General features: G+C 42.4%; 1 protein-coding gene across 1 annotated transcript in view; it reads left to right on the forward strand.

Moving 5' to 3' along the window:
* The window catches only part of LOC117251027 (dihydropyridine-sensitive L-type skeletal muscle calcium channel subunit alpha-1-like), a 590,852-nt gene that overhangs the window by 20,673 nt on the left and 549,528 nt on the right, over window positions 1–20,651 (forward strand). Inside the window, exons 4-6 of the mRNA XM_078166193.1 lie at window positions 14,156–14,298; window positions 14,599–14,751; window positions 18,276–18,481. Coding sequence (XP_078022319.1) covers window positions 14,156–14,298; window positions 14,599–14,751; window positions 18,276–18,481 — 502 coding nt within the window. The remainder of the gene's footprint in view (window positions 1–14,155; window positions 14,299–14,598; window positions 14,752–18,275; window positions 18,482–20,651) is intronic.

The following is a 20,651-nucleotide window of genomic DNA, read 5'->3' on the forward strand; positions in this document are numbered from 1 at the left end:
TGAAGACTACAGGTTTCAAGCTGAGTTGAGTTTACACTGGACTAAAAGCAGCATTACCACCTTGAGAGCCTAAAGGAACTCTCTGCTAAGACCAGGCAACAGTCTGACAGCCCCCTGTGGGTCCAGGTATAACAGTCAAAGGTATTTAGGGAGGCATGTGATGTATTTGGACTAGCGGAAGTGAAATGCTGTGATATTGACTCTGTTGCTGAGGTTCAGCACCAGTCAGAGGTCAGGCCGCACTTAGGAAGAGTTATAAATATTACAGGCCGGTTCAGGGCCAGCTTGCCATTAGCAGGCTGGAGTGATGTGACTGTAACTCACACATACATATGGCTGCATTGTTTACTCCAGAGACCAGCTGATCGCACTAAGTCCGGCTGGTTTGGAGGCCAGAACATCAGGGATCCCCCCTGAAAAAACACATAGAGGATGCAGAGGAGGATTTAAAACAACGGAAGCTTATGGAGAAGAGGTGATATAAGCCGTGTCTCATCTCTCTCATCATGGGCAACGTGAAGTCGCTGGCAAATAAGATGGATGAGCTAACAGCAGTTACCACCAGTCAGAGGGATGTGCTTTACTGAGACATGGCTGCACCAGGACGAACCCGACGACAACGTCTCCATCAGCGGCTTTCAGACTGTTCAGGCCGACTGGAATTGCACCGGGAGCAGTAAGCGCAAAGGAGGGGGGCTTGCTGTTCTAGTCAACAACCGATGGTGCAGGCCTGCCCACATTACTATCAAGGAAGGAATCTGTTGCCCAGACATTGAACTGTCTACTGTTGGACTCAGGCCGTATTATTTGCCCAGGGAGTTTTCACATGCCATTTCGGTGACTGTTTCCACCCCCCCCTTCGTTGGCATGTGACATCATTCACTCCGCCATAGCCCATCTGCAGACACCCGAGTGTTTTCATAGCTATCTGGGTGACGTCAAACATGTCACCATTGCAACAACATTGCCAAACTTTACTCAGTATGTGAGCTGTCCTACAAGATAAGGGAGAACCCTGGACTTGTTGTATGCAAATGCCAAGGATGCATACAGCTGCTCCCTCCCTGCCCCTCTGGGTAGGTCAGACCACAACCTCGTGCACCTCTACCCCTGCTATGTACCTCTAGTTAGGAGCCAGCCTGCGACCATGAGGACAGTGAGGAGATGGTCGGAGGAGGCTTATGAGACACTACAAGGCTGTTTAGAGGTGACAGACTGGTAGGCACTCTGTGAGCCGCATGGGAAGGACAATGATGGGCTCACAGGGTGCATCACAGACTATATCAGTTTCTCTGTGGACTCTACTGTCCCAGCCAGGACTGTCCATTGTTATCCAAATAACAAAACGTGGGTAACAAAGGACATCAAAGCTATCTTCAACGCAAAGAAGAGGGCCTTCAGAGCTGGTAACAGGGAGGAGATGAGAACAATACAGGGGGAACTGAAGATCAAGAAGGCAAAGGAGAGGTACAGGAAGAAGCTGGAGTGGAAACTCCAGCAGAACAATATAAGAGAGGTCTGGAGTGGAATGAGGGCCATCACTGGCTTCAGGACCAACAACAACAGAGGAGTCAAACTCAGCGTGGACATGGCCAGTGAACTGAATCTGTTTTTTAACAGATTGTAGACTACCTGACACACACAGACCACAGTATGTGCACTTGCAACACTGTGTGTCAGACAGAGTGGTCAGCAATACCAGGGCCACGCAGGGGATTGTCCTCTCTCCCTTCCTCTTCACTCTCTACACCACGGACTTCAGCTCTTGCACTGAGGCCTGCCATCTTCAGAATTTTAACTGATGAGTCTGCTATAGTTGGATGTATCAGCAAGGGCGATGCGGATGAGTACAGGGCTACTGTGGATAACTTTGTCGCATGGTGTAAGCAGATCCATCTGCAGCTCAGCGTGGCAAAGACAAAGGAACTGGTTGTGGATCTGAGGAGGACCAAGACACCAGTGACCCCTGTTTCCATCCAGGAGGTCAGTGTGGACATTGTAGAGGACTATAAGTACCTGGGGGTACACATTGACAACAAACTGGACTGTGCTAAGAACACTGACGCTCTCTACAGGAAGGGCAAGAGCCGTCTCTATTTTCTGAGGCAACTGAGGTCCTTCAACATCTGCCGGACCATGCTCAGGATTTTCTGTCTGTCTGTGGTAGCCAGTGCTATCCTCTATGCTGTTGTGTGCTGGGGCAGCAGGCTGAGGGTGGCAGATGCCAACAGACTCAACAAACTGATCCGCAAGGCCAGTGATGTTGTGGGAATGGAGTGTGACTCTCTAATGGTGGTGTCAGAGAGGAGGATGCTGTCTAAGCTACGAATTATCTTGGACGATATCTCACACCCGCTCCACCATGTGCTGGTCAGGCACAAGAGTATTTTCAGTGGGAGACTCATACCACCAAAAAGTACCACTGAACGCCACCGTAAATCATTCCTGTCTGTGGCCATCAAACTGTACAACTCCTCTCTCTGAGTGGCTCTGAGACTATTTCACCCACTGTCAACAATCAATCAATCAATCAATCAATCAATCAATTTTATTTATAAAGCCCAATATCACAAATCACAATTTGCCTCACAGGGCTTTACAACATACAACATCCCTCTGTCCTTTGGACCCTCACAGCAGATAAGGAAAAACACTATGAGACGGAAAGAGAGAGAGAGAGAGAGAAAGAGAGAGAGAGAGAGAGAGATGCAGGACAGACAGTAATGACAGTAGCTTACAACAACATTAATTAAAGTAATAATATTATAGTTATAGTTCTGGCTACTGTGGTACAATATGTTGAAAGTATATATTAATATCTGGCAGTATATACATGTGTGACAATAATCATATGTGTATAATAACAGTAGAAGTATGACTAATGACTAATGATGGCAGCAGCAGCAGGAGCCATCTGGCAGGACCACGGCAGCAGCACAACCACACAGGTTAAGCTATCCAGGCACCGCTGCCATATGAGTTAATCTGAGAGACAGTGGAGCACAAAGGCTCTGGAGAAGAAGCCGAGTTAGTGACATTCAGAATGGCCGAGTTAGCAAGATGCAGTAATAGGATACGAGAGAGATAGAGAGAGAGAGAGAGAGAGAGAGAGAGAGAGAGAGTAGAGAAGGAGAGAAGGTGCCCGGTGTATTATAGGGGGGGGGTCCTCCGGCAGACTAGGCCTATGTCAGCCTAACTAGGGGCTGGTACAGGGCAAGCCTGAGCCAGCCCTAACTATAAGCTTTATCAAAGAGGAAAGTCTTAAGTCTAGTCTTAAATGTGGAGACGGTGTCTGCCTCCTGGACCGCAACAGGAAGATGATTCCACAGGAGAGGAGCCTGATAGCTGAAGGCTCTGGCTCCTGATCTACTTTTGGAGACTTTAGGGACCACGAGTAACCCTGCATTCTCGGAGCGCAGTGTTCTGGTGGGATAATATGGCACTATGAGCTTTCTAAGATATGACGAAGCCTGACCATTTAGAGCTTTATAAGTTAACAGTAGGATTTTAAATTCAGTTCTGGATTTTACAGGGAGCCAGTGCAGAGAAGCTAAAACAGGAGAAATATGATCACATTTCTTAGTTCCTGTTAGTACACGTGCTGCTGCATTCTGAATTAGCTGGAGAGTTTTACTTACTTTTACTTACTAGAGCTACCTGATAATAGAGAGTTACAGTAATCCAGCCTAGAGGTAACAAAAGCATGGACCAATTTTTCTCTGCATCTTTTCAGGTCAGGATAGGCCTAATTTTTGCAATATTACGCAGATGAAAAAATGCAGTCCGTGAGGTTTGTTTTAAATGAGAATTAAAAGACAAATCTTGATCAAATGTTACTCCGGGGTTTCTTACGGTAGTGCTAGAGGCCAGAGCAATGCCATCTAGAGAAACTATGCCATCAGATAAAGAGTCTCTGAGTTGTTTGGGGCCAAGAACAATAACTTCAGTTTTGTCTGAATTTAACATCAGGAAATTGGTGCTCATCCAGGTTTTTGTCTTTAAGGCAGTTATGAAGTTTAGTTTAGTGCTTAACTAGTAAATTATTACATATTTATTCCGCAGTTCACTGCTGACTTAATACAATATTCCATGCAATAACTAAAAGTTTTATTACTCGGTGCAATAATTTAACTTGTGCAATAACCCTACTGTCATACATACATACATTTCTTTTTAAACTGGCATATAATCAATCAATCAATCAATTTTATTGACTAACTCCGCGAGGATGCCGATGTTGTCGCTCCCCTCCACCTCTGTTAAATGGTATCTCCCAGACACACTATGTCATCAAACCATGCCATATTTGGTATTGATGGATTCAGGAAGCTCTTGACTTTTCAAAAATAACATCATTTTACTTTTAATTCTTGTATGTGTGTATTGTATTTTGCACAAGACCAGACTAAACACAGTCTAAAAAGTGGTGACAAGTCATGTCATGCCGTTTTTCGATGGGAAAAGTTACAGGATTACATATGCGGCCTTATGAGCAGCTGTTAGCATGGACTTAGCTGTTTTATAAAAGGTAAGAGTCTCACTCCTACCACTATTTTTGGCTGAGATATGCCATCTATAAAGTGGGATCATAACTTTCATATTTCCTGTGGCTTTATTCTGGTGATGTTTTATGGTGTTTCTGTGTCAAAAACAACATTGGCTTTCACAGTCACACCTGATTTCAATACGGTACAATGTCAGAAGCTGGCTGAGTGTTGTTTGATCTCTGACAGTACTGTTTTGAAGCCAAAAGACCGACTTATCTTTTGGAGCTCCACCTGGATCTTTTCATGGTAAAACACTGTAGAATGGTCATATGTTGTGCTTTCTTCTTCAAATTTAAAAGAAGCGTTCATTGATAGTTTGCCTACAGCCCCATACTTTCATTTACCTCCACAGATGAAGCCATAGATGGACTATGGCTATTTCCAGATCCACTGGCTACATCTAACTGCTTCATCTGACATTTCCTTCACTGTCTTCCTCAAACTCTGTCCCTGCACAGCTGATCTTGCTATGAATCCCCTACACCCCACTTCCACTGGACAAATCCTAGTCTTCCATCCTCGCTGCTCAGCTTCTGCTCCTAAGTCTGCATATCTAAGCTTTTTTTCTTTCATAGGCTTCTTCCACTGAGTCTAGAGTGCATCATAGCACTGAGACAGTACTAGTTAAAATTACAAATGATCTTCTAATTGCTTCAGACAAAGGACTCGTCTCTGTACTTGTTTTATTAGATCTTAGTGCGGCGTTTGACACTATTGACCATCAAATTCTGCCACAGAGACTGGAACATTCAATTGGCCTAAAAGGTTCTGCACTAAGCTGGTTTAAATCTTATTTATCTGATCGTTTTCAGTTTGTTCACGTTCATACTAAAGTTTGTTTTGGAGTTCCGCAAGGTTCTGTGCTCGGACCAATCCTATTTACTGTATATATGCTTCCTTTAGGTAACATCATTAGAAATCACTCTGTACATTTCCATTGTTATGCGGATGTAGGGATGGGCACTGAACTCCGGTATTGAATGAGCCCCGGGGCTACATTCTTCAAGACTGCAGTATTGATAAGCTCTGACCTTAACGGTTCTGCTATCGGTACTGGAGCAGTCGCGTTTTTTTTTTTTTTTTTTTGCAAGATAAACCATATCTTGCACATTTATCTCACCAACTCCGTCAATTATCCATCATTGTATCATAATTTTCGCTATTCTCCCTGAAGACGAGAGATCTGTCTCGCTCAACCTGGCTGCCTGCTGTGTGTGAGTGGAGAGCAGGGGGGCAGAGCTGTTGTTCCACTGACACACACACACACACACACACACACACACACAAGACAGCGCATACACCAACTCAAGCTCGTAGCCTACCTTTAGATAGATAACGATGGCGGAAATGGTCAAAAGTGTACGTATTCCTGTCAAATACGGTGACCATAGTGTTCTGCGGCGCAAGATAACGGCTTAACGGCGACGGAGAAGCCTGGCTCCAGGTCCAATAATTTCCTCTTTGTTGGTGTCATGACTGTCCAGAAGTACCTGAACAGCCGAGCCGTGGCGGCACACAGGTATATGACGTGTCAGAGGGGGAACGAGAGTCACATTTCTCTCTCTGTGGCAGGTAATGGTCCACAAACCTGAGCGCACTTTAGGGACTGTTCTTTACTTATGAAGGGACTGTTCTTTACTTGTCAGGGGAGGAGGGTGGCTGGTTGATTTTTATTTTATTTATTTATTTTATTTTGATTCCCCCTATGTTAATCACTTATTGATGCTGTTTTTGAAGTATGAATAAGTCAATAAGTAATTTATTCCATTGAAATATCAGTGATGTATTATAGAAAAGTGATTTATCTTTTTAAAAATGACAAAAGGCACATCTGCCTAATTTTTGCTGTGGTATTGTGATACTACTCAGAACCGTGATACTTTCACTGGTATCGTACCGTGGGTCCCAATTTTGGTACTGTGACAACACTTTTATGTATTTTACATTTGAAGTTGTAAAAAGTAAAATGTTTTGTTAAAAAACTATTTTGTTGCATAATGAGAATTGAGAAAATAAAGCAATTTATGTTCTTAATTAGTTTTTTTGTTCCTCAAAAAGTATCGATAAGAGTATCGTTAAAATACCGGATCGATAAGCAGTACCGATAAGAGAAGCAGTACTGTTAAAATCTTAATGATACCCATCCCTATGTGGATGATACACAGTTGTATTTATCGATGAAGCCAGAAGGAAGTAATCAATTAACTCAACTTCATAATTGCCTTAAAGACATAAAAACCTGGATGAGCACCAGTTTCCTGATGTTAAATTCAGACAAAACTGAAGTTATTGTTCTTGGCCCCAAACAACTCAGAGACTCTTTATCTGATGGCATAGTTTCTCTAGATGGCATTGCTCTGGCCTCTAGCACTACCGTAAGAAACCTTGGAGTAATATTTGATCAAGATCTGTCTTTTAATTCTCATTTAAAACAAACCTCACGGACTGCATTTTTTCATCTGCGTAATATTGCGAAAATTAGGCCTATCCTGACTCAAAAAGATGTAGAAAAATTGGTCCATGCTTTTGTTACCTCAAGGCTGGATTACTGTAACTCTCTATTGTCAGGTAGCTCTAGTAAGTCCTTAAAAACTCTCCAGCTAATTCAGAATGCAGCGGCACGTGTACTAACAGGAACTAAGAAACAAGATCATATTTCTCCTGTTTTAGCTTCTCTGCACTGGCTCCCTGTAAAATCCAGAATTGAATTTAAAATCCTACTGATAACTTATAAAGCTCTAAATGGTCAGGCTCCGTCATATCTTAGAAAGCTCATAGTGCCATATTATCCCACCAGAACACTGCGCTCCGAGAATGCAGGGTTACTCGTGGTCCCTAAAGTCTCCAAAAGTAGATCAGGAGCCAGAGCCTTCAGCTATCAGGCTCCTCTCCTGTGGAATCATCTTCCTGTTGCGGTCCGGGAGGCAGACACCGTCTCCACATTTAAGACTAGACTTAAGACTTTCCTCTTTGATAAACCTTATAGTTAGGGCTGGCTCAGGCTTGCCCTGTACCAGCCCCTAGTTAGGCTGACTTAGGCCTAGTCTGCCGTAGGACCCCCTCCGGGCACCTTCCCTCCCTCTCTCTCTCTCTCTCTTGTGTCCTGTTACTGCATCTTGCTAACTCGGCTATACTGCATGTCACTAACTCGGCTTCTTCTCCGGAGCCTTTGTGCTCCACTGTCTCTCAGGTTAACTTATATTGCAGCAGTGCCTGGATGGTGTGACGTGTGTGGTTGTGCTGCTGCTGTGGTCCTGCCAGATGCCTCCTGCTGCTGCTGTTATCATTAGTCATGCTTCTACTGTTATTATACACATATTATTATTGTCTCATATGTAAATATATACTTTCAACATATTGTACCACAACAGCCAGAATTATAATTATAATATTATTACTTTCATTAATGTTGTTGTAAGCTACTGTCATTACCATCTGTCTTGCATCTCTCTCTCTCTCTGTCTCTCTCTCTGTCTCTCTTTCTGTCTCATTGTGACATACGGATTACTGTTCATTTATTATGTTGATCTGTTCTGTACGACATCTATTGCACGTCTGTCCATCCTGGAAGAGGGATCCCTCCTCAGTTGCTCTTCCTGAGGTTTCTACCATTTTTTTCCCCCATTAAAGGGTTTTTTTGGGGGGAGTTTTTCCTTATCTGCTGTGAGGGTCCTAAGGACAGATGTAAAGCCCTGTGAGGCAAACTGTGATTTGTGATATTGGGCTTTATAAATAAAATTGATTGATTTTACTCTGTGCAGTAATTCAACTTGTGCAATGACCCTACCATCATACATACCGCTAAAGTGGCGCTGTGGCACAGTAGAAAGCCGGTGCACTCATTCATTGCAGGACGAAGAAGGGGTGAAGAAAATTTCAAGACATCCCGAGATAAAATGCATGTTTATTGAAAAATAACAGCTATACAAACACACGGTAACCCCCGTACACCTGCACATGCACGAAACACAATACAATGTTCTACAACAGACCACGGAGTCAAACATTAGTCCACATTAGCTCAGCGAGTGTTCAACCACCGGCATGTCTCGGCTAACATCAACCAACAAGAATGCTCCCGGGAGTTAGCCGAGTGCTAATCGAGTGACATGCGCTATACACACATTAGAGGCTGAACGCTTATAACGCTAATAAACCACAAATTATAAGTTACCTAAAGCACGTTGGGATAGCGTGGTGAACATCAACACACAACCATTTATAAATAATTCAGCCGTAACAACTGTGTGGCACAAACTCAGTGCTTTGGTTATAAATAATGTCGGGCTGGGTTCGGCTTCGAACAGAAATATGCGGCTGTGCCGCACTCTAACACACACACACACACACACACACACACAAACACACGGAAAACTGGACATTATCAGTTTATAAAAAAAACATTTTGTTGCACATCACCTTTAGGAGCCCATAAAATCCAAACCATTTGAGTAATGAAAAAGTTATACAGAAGATCTGTTAAGCAGGAGTTGGCCTGGCATGTGTGCATGTTTGAAGCTGATACGATAAACAGTGTAGGAGGAGATGTTTTTTGAAAAAGAGAACTTTTGAGGTGAAATTTTACTTTGAAAGGGCAAATAGCTCACTTCCTGTTGGATTTAGGTTAGGGTTGTCAGCATGTGGTCTTGATGAGACAAACATGCCAGTTTTGGTTTGATCTTTCTACGACATTCCTACGTGCCGCAGTGGCCATTTTTAGTGTGCCTACGTGGCGCTAGAGAGCCCATTTTGGCACTTGAGGGGTTCATTTTATAAAATTTTTCGTCAGGTCTGACATGCGTGCCAATTTTGGTGAGTTTTTGAGGATGTTTAGAGGGTCAAATTCCAGCTCAAAGAGGCGGGAGGAGCTGCCTACTAAACATACCAGAAACAATTTTCTTATATACGCATACATCTGTCTGTATACAATATCTGAAAAAAGTAACAAGCATGTAATAGTCACACCCCTACATACTGTCCACTGTATGACATGTCATAAAATCTAAAATCAAATAAAACAGAATAGAGAGAACTTCATGTCCAGCAGCTCATAACAGATAAAAAACAACCACACTTCCCCTCATCACAACAACACAGTTGTATTCAAATGAACATAAAATAAGTTAAAATAATCAATCAATCAATCAATCAATCAATTTTATTTATAAAGCCCAATATCACAAATCACAATTTGCCTCACAGGGCTTTACAGCATACGACATCCCTCTGTCCTTTGGACCCTCACAGCGGATAAGGGAACCCCCCCCCCCCCCAAAAAAAACCCTTTAATGGGGAAAAAAAACGGTAGAAACCTCAGGAAGAGCAACTGAGGAGGGATCCCTCTTCCAGGACGGACAGACGAGCAATAGATGTCATACAGAACATATCAACATAATAAATTAACAGTAAACTGTATGACACAATGAGACAGAGAGAGAGAGAGAGAGAGAGAGAGAGAGACAGAGACAGAGAGAGATGCAGGACAGACGGTAATGACAGTAGCTTACAACATTAATGAAAGTAATAATATTATAATTAATAATAATATATTGATATCTGATAGTGACAATAATCATATGTGTATAATAACAGTAGAAGTATGACTAATGATAACAGTAGCAGCAGGGGGCATCTGGCAGGACCATGGCAGCAGCACAACCACACACGTCGCACAAATAGAAATTAAATTAGAATAAATTTGTCCATTTCACAGTCCAGCCAGTTGTGGCTAATATGATGTGTGTAAGTGTGTGTGCGACTGGATTCAGGTGGTGTTAAACATTGTCATGGGGATGAAGGATCTCCTGTAACGCTTTGTTCTGCAACACAGTGAGATGAGCCGACTGCTGCAGCTGCTCCTCTGTTGCTCCAGGAGGCTGTGGAGAGGGTGTCTGCTATTGTCCATTATAGCTTTCAGTTTGTTCAGTGTGCCCCTCTCCACCACAGTACATAGTGGGTCCAATCTCCTGCCGAACACTGAGCCAGCTTTTTTAACCAGCTTGTCCAAAGGCTTGGTGTATTTGTCTGTCAAGCTGCTTCCCCAGCACACTGCAGCGGAGAAAAGTGCACTTGCCACGGCTGCGTGATAGAACATGGTCAACATCTCCACACACACATCAAAGGACCTCTGTGTCTGCAGGAAGAACAGGCAGTTCTGCCCCTTCCTGTAGAGCAGGGGTGGCCAACCCACGGCTATCAGTGTGTGGCTTTTGGATCCATTAATTAAAACCATCGGCGTGCGGCTCTTCCGTCATAAAAAAATCTATTTATTCTTATGAGTGCGTATGGCCCTTTAAGAAATGTAACAGGCTTAAGTGGAGCGAGTGAGAGAGAGAGGAGTGCGCACGGGCAGGGTGTGGAGTTTGGGAGGAATGCAGGACTGCAGTGTGGAGGCGATATCGCACAACAAAAAATGTCAGGGAAGAAATGCGTGTCTCTGTGTGTGTGTGTGTGTGTGTGTGTGTGTGTGTGTGTGTGTGTGTGAGAGAGAGAGAGTATGAGAGAGGGAGAGACTGTGAGTGGATGTGTGTGGAGTAGTGTTGCACGGTATACTGGGACCAACGGTAGACCGCGGTAGGCTGCTGCTTAAACACCACGGTACATGACATGGTGCCACTACTGTGGGATAAGTTCAAAGTCCAATCAAAGGAGGGTGAGTGTCCTTGCGCTGGCCAATAACAGCCATATTGCTCCGCAGCTCAAGATAACGGCTTACAGGTGACCGAGAAGCCTGGCTCCAGGTGAATAAATTGGCGTCATGACTGCCCAGAAATACCTGAACAGCCGAGCTGTGGCGGCACACAGGTATGTGATGTGTCAGAGGAGAAATGAGCTGTTCACATTTCTCTCCTTGTGGCAGGCGGTAACGGCCCACAAACCTCACCACACTTTAGGGACTGTTCTTTACTTATGAAGGGACTGTTCTTTACTTGTCGGGAGGAGGGTGGCTGGTTGATTTTTATTTCATTTATTTATTTTATTTTGATCCCCCCTATGTTAATCACTTATTGATGCTATTTTTGAAGTATGAATAAGTCAATAAGTAATTTATTCCATTGAAATATCAGTGATGTATTATGGAAAAGTGATTTATCTTTTTATAAATGACAAAAGGCACATCTGCCTCATTTTTGCTGTGGTATCGTGATACTACTCAGAACTATGATACTTTCACTGGTATCATACCGTGGGTCCCAATTTTGGTACCCTGACAACACTAATCTGGAGAGTGTATGAGAGTGGGAGAGACTGTGTGGAGAGAGTGGGAGAGGGAGAGACTGTGGGTGTGGAGGGGGGATGGAGAAAGACAGTATGACGCCAGGGCCACACTGCCACGCTGCCTGCGAAGCGCAGCGTACCGAAATTCTCGCGCACGCCGGAGCACCTCTGTTCACATCAGATGCGCATTTCTCCACGCCGGTCGACAAGTGATTCTGCTCCCAGCTGTTTTTTTTTCCATCATGGGTAACTGCCCGGCTTGACACATTCGCTCGTGGCTCGCGCAGTAAATAGACCAGACGCCGAAATGATCGCTGCAGAGCCAGCGGCGGAGCTGTGCGGCGCGGCCGGTGTGGATGAGACATTTGGTTAACATGGGCACCGAAAGGAAACTGGCTGCTCTTTGAGGCTATCCGCGGCGCTTCCGCGGGCGGTGTGGCCCTGGCATGAGAGACTGCGTTTGTGTATCTCTATTCATGGTTATTCATTTGTGTGTGACATAAATAAATCTGGCTTTGAAAATTAGAAATGTATGGATTTTGATTTTATGTCATTTCCTGTTTGTGTGAGAGAGGGAGTGCGTTTGTAAGCACACGTGTATGATGTGGATCTTTGTACTACCACGGTAATGTTTGTGGCTCTTGGTCTCTGACTGGTTGGCCACATCTGCTGTAGAGGGTGTCAGTATTAGAGGACCAGTCCATCTTATCATCCAAGAGGCCCCCCAGATATTGGTAGGTGTACGCCACATCAATGTCCTCCACCTGTATGGAGACTGGTTGATGGGGTGACCTCTTTCTTCTAAAATCCACCACCATCTCCTTGGTTTTAGCTGTGTTCAAGTGGAGACAGCACTTATTGTACGAGTCCCTGAAGGCATCCACAAGGTCCCTGTACTTGAGCTCCTGATCGCTCCTGACACAAGCCACAATAGCTGCATCGTCAGAGTATGTGACAGGACTCTGATTTGTACTTAAAGTCAACAGTTTTCTTTACACAGCAAAGTTCTGATAGTATGTACATCTTAAAACAATATTTTCTGCCAAAAGACTTTGGGGCTGCATATGAGATGTCATTTGAAATATTTAGCAATACATCTTACTCAAGAATCCACTTGAAAGGCTCAATGCTAAATGCAAGTTGCTCACTGCCTTCCTAGTGTAAAGATAATTGTCATGGTAATAATATTTTAAAAGTACTTGTAGAATTAGGATCAAGCAGCTCTGTGGTTTAGTTTTCGCTTCTCTGTTGGCCGCCTACTGATTCAAAACTTTTCTGGGGAAAAAAAAAAAAAAGTATGATCCAATGTTGCAGATTTCTAACAGGAACTGCTCAATTTGAATAAACAGAACAGGACCTGGATTGTCTAATTTTTTACAGTTAATTTGATGTTCAGTTTGTTTCTGCTGTCAACCAATAAAGTGTCTGTTTCCTTTTCTTGGTCCAGACTGTCATAATAAAATCAGCCTTTAAAAATGCATTATTGGTTGACCTCTGATACCCACCTTTTTTCTGGCCATTTGTTTGGCCAACTATCAGCCCAAAAAAAACACCGAAATAAATAGAGCAGTGGCTCCTAATTGGTGGGTTGCATTCCAAAAGTTGGACTTGCAAATGTTTCAAGTTTGTAACAATGACATCTTATTTTTAAGTACAGCACATTTCTGGCTCATAGCATTTATTTTGAAGTGGCATTCCTGCTGTAGAGTGAGTAAATGACAGACAGCTACTTAACAGAGACAGCAAACTAGCTTGACAACATGGCCAAACACAAGCAGATGCCAAATGTATTCAACTATGTGGACCTTGAACTAGTGAGTAAGGAGATATCTGGACCTCGTGGCTGGACCAGTTGGGAACCACTGATATAGAGCATACCTATTTCCTCCTACCTATCTACCTTGTAAACTCAACTCATCAACTACCGGTACGCCACTGGCTGACATGTCAACTCTGTAGAGATGGGGTACGTCCCAGTCCCCTTATATGATCTACTTTTTCTGCTCTGAGGGGGATCTCTGAGGAGACATGAGCGAGGATACATGAGACCTGCCTCCATTAAGCATATCACTTTAGATTATGCCTAAGAGAAAAGAAAATGCCATTTTACTAAGAATGCTTTTCCTTAATCTCTTGCTTTTAGCCTTTTTTCCCTGCATCTCTCACTCACATCCTCAGTAGGTAGTACATAGGTTTAAAGAAAATATGCAAGTCAGGTAAATGTGGATGCAATTAGGGAACTGAGTTTGACCAATGAGCATAGTCGGGGAAGATGCTCATTGTTTCTTACAGTGTATTTCTGGAACTTTGAATGTTCTAAACAACCATTTTGGCAAAAATCTAATACCCCAATATAAGACAAAACATATTTTCTGTTTTTATCTTTCTAGCCTCTTCACTGTGATTGTGGATGCCATTAATCACATCAGTGGGGTGGAGGCTCCAGTAGGAGAGAAAGGTGGTGGCTTTGACATGAAAGCTTTGCGGGCATTCAGAGTCCTCCGGCCACTTCGACTGGTCTCTGGAGTCCCCAGTGAGTAACCGGTCTGCTATTAAATCAGATACTTTGTACAACTAAATTACAGAATTTGCTCATGCTATAGCCAATAAAGTTGATCTTAATATTATTGTTATTCTTAGTAGTAATATTTATAATTAGTAGTAATGTAGACTTATGTCAGTGATCTACTGTCAGTGGTAGCATTAGGGGCATTAGCTTATTTCACTAACAGCTATTAACTGTAGGGGGATGATTTTTTGCTTTGATAGACAGCACATTGTGTAGATTATTTTAAGGAACAGTGGTTTGATTTATTCTTGTTTTCTCCCTTAGGCCTGCAAGTGGTGATGAACTCCATTCTAAAATCCATGCTGCCTCTTTTTCACATCACCCTACTGGTCCTTTTCATGGTCACCATTTACTCGATCATGGGATTGGAGCTTTTCAAGTGCAAAATGCACAAGACCTGCTACTACATTGGCACAAGTAAGCTACAGAATGCAGCACAACAGGGTTACATAAGACAGTAGTACTGCTGGTGCACTAACAGGATTTATGGCAGGATTTAGGGCCAATAATTAACTTATTTATCATGTACTGGCACAAAATAGTTTTTGTCTTCCTATAACTTGGTGTCTTTGCTGTCAGAAACATTTCTTTGACATCATTTTTTATTTACATCGATTTTACTCAATAGATTTCATTACATGTCTGACACAGCAATTTACTTAATCTCAAATTATGTAAAGTTATTGACAATGGATTTTTAGCGCCTAGAGTTTTTGTTTGTTTGTTTTTTAAACCCAGTACTGGGCAATATACTGTACTTTATGAAGTTAGTTTTGCTTTATAAGGGAAAATATGCCACACACAAGTGACATAGTTAGATGAAGAGATGCAGAAAGTTTGTACTCACTGTCTAGCTCTCCTGTTGACATACAGGGGATGTGTTGTTTCTGATCATTGTTGCTAACTGCAGCATAGTGCTGTTTGTGAGGTCTGTATTTCTACATAACACCATTAATACAATATCAGGAACTGTGGGTGTTAAATTAAATTTACAAGTTGACAAGTTGAACTGATGATGTAGTGGTCAGGAATGGTAGTGAAAAATAGCTAAGGTTGATAGATTGTAGTAATGCAATTACATTAATATTGTAGAAAATGGGTACTAGCCTAACGAGAATGTGTATGAACATGTTTTTTGAAGGTTAAGAAGTAAGCTTGATGTTACCTTACAAACAAAGAAGTGATCCTACTCACTTATATTACAATTAGATTTTTGCATTTTCATTTGAGAAACCAAGAGCAAAGGTATGGGGTTTATACTCAATATTGACCAGTACTGAATTTAGGTGGAGTTGGCACTAGGAGGGAAAAAATGATTAAGAGGCTACCATGTGTATAATATATGCACATGCACACGCACACACACACACACACACACACACACACACACACACACACAGAGGTCAACATAACCACTACTCACACAGTCTCCGCTCTCTACTGGACTCCATGGGTAATACTCTCCTCCAATCATGAGCATGCGTTAGCTACCTGAGATTTGCATAAACACAGCTGCCTACCCAAATAGGTGTGGACTGTGCAGTATATAAGGCAGTAAGGCACTGTCCATCATCCTTTTTCTCTTAAGTGATAGCGATTTGCCCATTGAACAGCTTTCTCCATGCATAGAGAACCTAATCAGTACCACAGCGCAGACCCCCCCCCCCCGTGCCCAACTCATTGCTGAGGTGCATGGTTGCAACATTGTTATATGTTGGTGTTCATGGCCGCCTGATTATGTTTTAAAATGGAGGAGCAATCCTTCCCTAGAGTAAAAAAATATATATAATTCAAAACAAATTGTATGCATTTCTACACCACCTGCACTAGTCTAAATTACTGAGATTGAGATTGTTATGACAACAAAGAATGCATCAAGAACAGTATAATTGGGTGGACCAGGACAGGAAATTATTGTTAGAAGAACAATTTTTCATGTTTATAATTATATTTAGAAAACAAGTAGAAACAATTTGGGTGAATGAAATGGCTCCACAGTAACCATCTAATTCCAATCTCACACAGGTTCTAGTGGTGGGCATTCTAAATGGCACCACAGGCTGGTGTAGGTATCATGTTATAAAGGAATGAGTAGTCAATTAATCAATGTTCAAATTACAAATTTTTAACCTAGCCTACATTATCTGAAATCAGGAATTATTTTAATGCACATCGCAGAAGGTGACTCTTGCTTCTCAAAACTTAAAATGGCCATTTTAGAATAGAATAAAATAGAATAGAAAGAACTTAATTCAAAGAATTACCATAGCAATCAGGGGTGGACTTGACAATTAAGTGCCCAACTACAGGGACCAAAACAGTGAGTGAAAGCTCTATTGTGATGGTAAGGTATGAAAAATATTGAATTATGTAACTACTCTAACTCATTGTACTCCAAAAGCACTTCTTTATAGAAAACAACTGTATACTTTGACATCAGAGGAAAACTATGTCCCACTACCTTTACCTGACGGATAAATATTACTGATTAAGTTGCAGATTCCAATCTTTACTCAGAAAATATAAAAATTAAAAGTAGTTCTTCCTCTATCCCTGCCAGTTTACCAACATTCCTTGTTAGAAAATTAATGAAAATAAAACAAGACAGAGTTTGCCTTGGGGCCCCAGGCCTCCACATTACTAAATCTGCCCATGATAATGAAAGCACAGCGAAGAGCGGCTAGAAGAAAGGAGACACATGAAGTCTGTGTGTTCAAAACAGTCCTGAAGTGCCTCCATACTATGCAAACCCTCACCTGCTTAACAAAGGGCCTTCCTCTGGTCAGGGGCTTGTATGCAGTGATTACCATGACAGAGAGGTGGTCTGAGGAGCCAAGGTGTGGTGCATTCTTGGGTGCTTGAGGCCTTGTGAAATGATCCCTTTGAGCCTCTGGAGGGCTTCTCTCTGAAGGTGATGTCATTCAAGACTACTTTGCTGCTTCAGTTTACCTCAGTTACAAGAGTGTGGAAACTGAGGAGCCCTGTGGGTGCACCCCAGCCGTTTGCTGCTTTGTGATGACCACAGTGTGGCTAGTGTCGGACCAAATTCCTCCTTTGTTCTGAGGGAGTTTGTTAAGTTGAGAGACAGTTTGATGTTTTTTGTCTTCCACTGCATGAGGGGGACAGAGAGGCAAAATTGCATCTGGCATGTTATGTTGAATGCACAGCCCTCATCAGACTCACTGAACAACTGTTCGTTTGCTTAGATGATGGTATGGAGTATAGTCTCTATCCTAGAAATGCCTTGTAAGATGGCTTCACAAGTGTATCTCCCAAGCCTACAGACAGGTGGGCAGGGACCTTCCCACTGTGATCTGCGCACACTCTACATGTGGTGTGGCAATGTTGGTGGCCTTGTTCAAAGGGATGAGTGTCAAAGACACATGTACGGCAGTATCTTGGTCTACGCCCTGCCTGTTCTTACGGTTCTATCTCTTAGACATGTTGGGCTCCTTTTCAAGGTCTAGTGGCCTAGGTTATAAAAAAGTAGGCGGGATACAGTGACTAACCATTAGCTGGTCAGGAACAGTGTGGCTGGGTCGATGTTATGTTGTGACAGGGCATTCATGCATCGAGCTCCGCCCATGCAGTCCAGTAGAGGGCAGAGCCTGTGTGAGATGGAGCAAAGGTTATGATATTGTAACCCTTGTTCTATCAGCACAGGCGGAGCCCTCTGCCTAGGGGTCCTGTTGCTCCTACGCCACTTGGTGAAGAGGATATATAATTGTGGACAGCATCGTGTACTGACTTATATACATTTGGTTTCGCAAGTCTTCGCTTATGCACATCCTGATTTGCCATCTGTGTAATTCAAATCTCAGTGGGCAAATATGTGCTTGTGATTGGAGGAGAGTATTAGCCATAGAGTAAAGTAGAGAGCTCCATTTGTGCTAACTAGGGTTACATTATCCTAACCATCAATATCCTCTTCTGGCTTTCAGATATCATTGCTACAGTGGAAAATGAGAAGCCAGCTCCATGTGCTCAAGCAGGGAATGGTCGGCGTTGTACCATCAATGGCACAGAGTGTCGAGCTGGCTGGCCAGGTCCAAACCATGGAATCAGCCATTTTGACAACCTAGGATTTTCCATGCTGACTGTCTACCAGTGTATCACCACACAAGGATGGACTGACATCCTTTACTGGGTAACATATTAGTCTAATCTAACAGCAAACTGGTTTGCTCTTACAGTAACTTTCTGGAGGAAAAAAAAAAAAGAAAAAAAATATATGTATATACATACATATATATATATATATATATATATATATATATATATATATATATATATATATATATGTATGTATGTATATATATATATATATAGGCCTGTCAGGATAACAAATTTTGCTGGGCGATTAATTGTGTCAGAAATTAATGCAGTAAGTGATAATATTAAGTAATATTGTGCTTTAAGACCATTTTTATTATTATTGTAATTTTTCTGTTTTTAGACCATTTTTTAAACTTATGATAACGATAATAAAGGCATAATGATGCAAGCGCACCCTTTCAAAGAGAAATAAACATTTATTTAACAAGAATATTTAGGAATGCAAAAAAAAAAATTTAAATATCTGAAATAACACATAAAAAAAATGATCAAAATAAAAACAAAAAATAGACTGTCAGTCTCTCACTCTCAAGTGTGCAGTTAAGTTGGTCGTATTCACTCTTTTTGTTGAGATGGTTTTAGTACAAACCTGGCACACCGGTTCGTCGAAATTACTGGGCACCCCTCTGTCATTTGGTTTAAATCCAAAACACTCCCACACAGGGGCCGTGGCATTTGGTTTAGGAACAAGTTCCATGCCTTTCTCCGACGCTCAACTCTCTGTTTTTTTCTCCGCCTCATCTCCCCCTCACGAAGATCGCACTGTGTGTGTGTGTAGCCCATAGCCCCGCCTCCCCCACAGAGACAAAGACACTCAATGACAAGAGCTTTCCCTCCGTTCATTACGCATTAATATGGCAATTAATCGCGGCCGGAAAAGTCACCATCTCCCTTTTAATTTACCGTGAAATTAACCGACTTATCGCATATCGCGACAGGCCTATATATTTGTATGTTTGTATTTATATACAAATATTATATATATATATATATAAATATATATATATATATATATATATATATATATATATATAGTTCAGGCCAAACGTTTGGACACACCTTCTCATTCAATGCGTTTTCTTTATTTTCATGACTATTTACATTGTAGATTCTCACTGAAGGCATCAAAACTATGAATGAACACATGTGGGGTTATGTACTTAACAAAAAAAGGTGAAATAACTGAAAACACGTTTTATATTCTAGTTTCTTCAAAATAGCCACCCTTTGCTCTGATTACTGCTTTGCACACTCTTGGCATTCTCTCGATGAGCTTCAAGAGGTAGTCACCTGAAATGGTTTCCACTTCACAGGTGTGCCTTATCAGGGTTAATTAGTGGAATTTCTTGCTTTAACAATGGGGTTGGGACCATCAGTTGTGTTGTGCAGAAGTCAGGTTAATACACAGCCGACAGCCCTATTGGACAACTGTTAAAATTCATATTATGGCAAGAACCAATCAGCTAACTAAAGAAAAATGAGTGGCCATCATTACTTTAAGAAATGAAGGTCAGTCAGTCCGGAAAATTGCAAAAACTTTAAATGTGTCCCCAAGTGGAGTCGCAAAAACCATCAAGCGCTACAACGAAACTGGCACAAATGAGGACCGACCCAGGAAAGGAAGACCAAGAGTCACCTCTGCTTCTGAGGATAAGTTCATCCGAGTCACCAGCCTCAGAAATCGCAAGTTAACAGCAGCTCAGATCAGAGACCAGATGAATGCCACACAGAGTTCTAGCAGCAGACCCATCTCTAGAACAACTGTTAAGAGGAGACTGCGCGAATCAGGCCTTTATGGTCAAATAGCTGCTAGGAAACCACTGCTAAGGAGAGGCAACAAGCAGAAGAGATTTGTTTGGGCCAAGAAACACAAGGAATGGACATTAGACCAGTGGAAATCTGTGCTTTGGTCTGATGAGTCCAAATTTGAGATCTTTGGTTCCAACTGCCGTGTCTTTGTGAGACGCAGAAAAGGTGAACGGATGGATTCCACATGCCTGGTTCCCACATGCCTGGTTCCCACTGTGAAGCATGGAGGAGGAGGTGTGATGGTGTGGTGGTGTTTTGCTGGTGACACTGTTGGGGATTTATTCAAAATTGAAGGCACACTGAACCAGCATGGCTACCACAGCATCCTGCAGCGACATGCCATCCCATCCGGTTTGCGTTTAGTTGGACGATCATTTATTTTTCAACAGGAC

This window comes from Epinephelus lanceolatus, chromosome 1 (genome assembly GCF_041903045.1).
Source record: "Epinephelus lanceolatus isolate andai-2023 chromosome 1, ASM4190304v1, whole genome shotgun sequence".
NCBI classification, from domain to species: Eukaryota; Metazoa; Chordata; class Actinopteri; order Perciformes; family Serranidae; genus Epinephelus; species Epinephelus lanceolatus.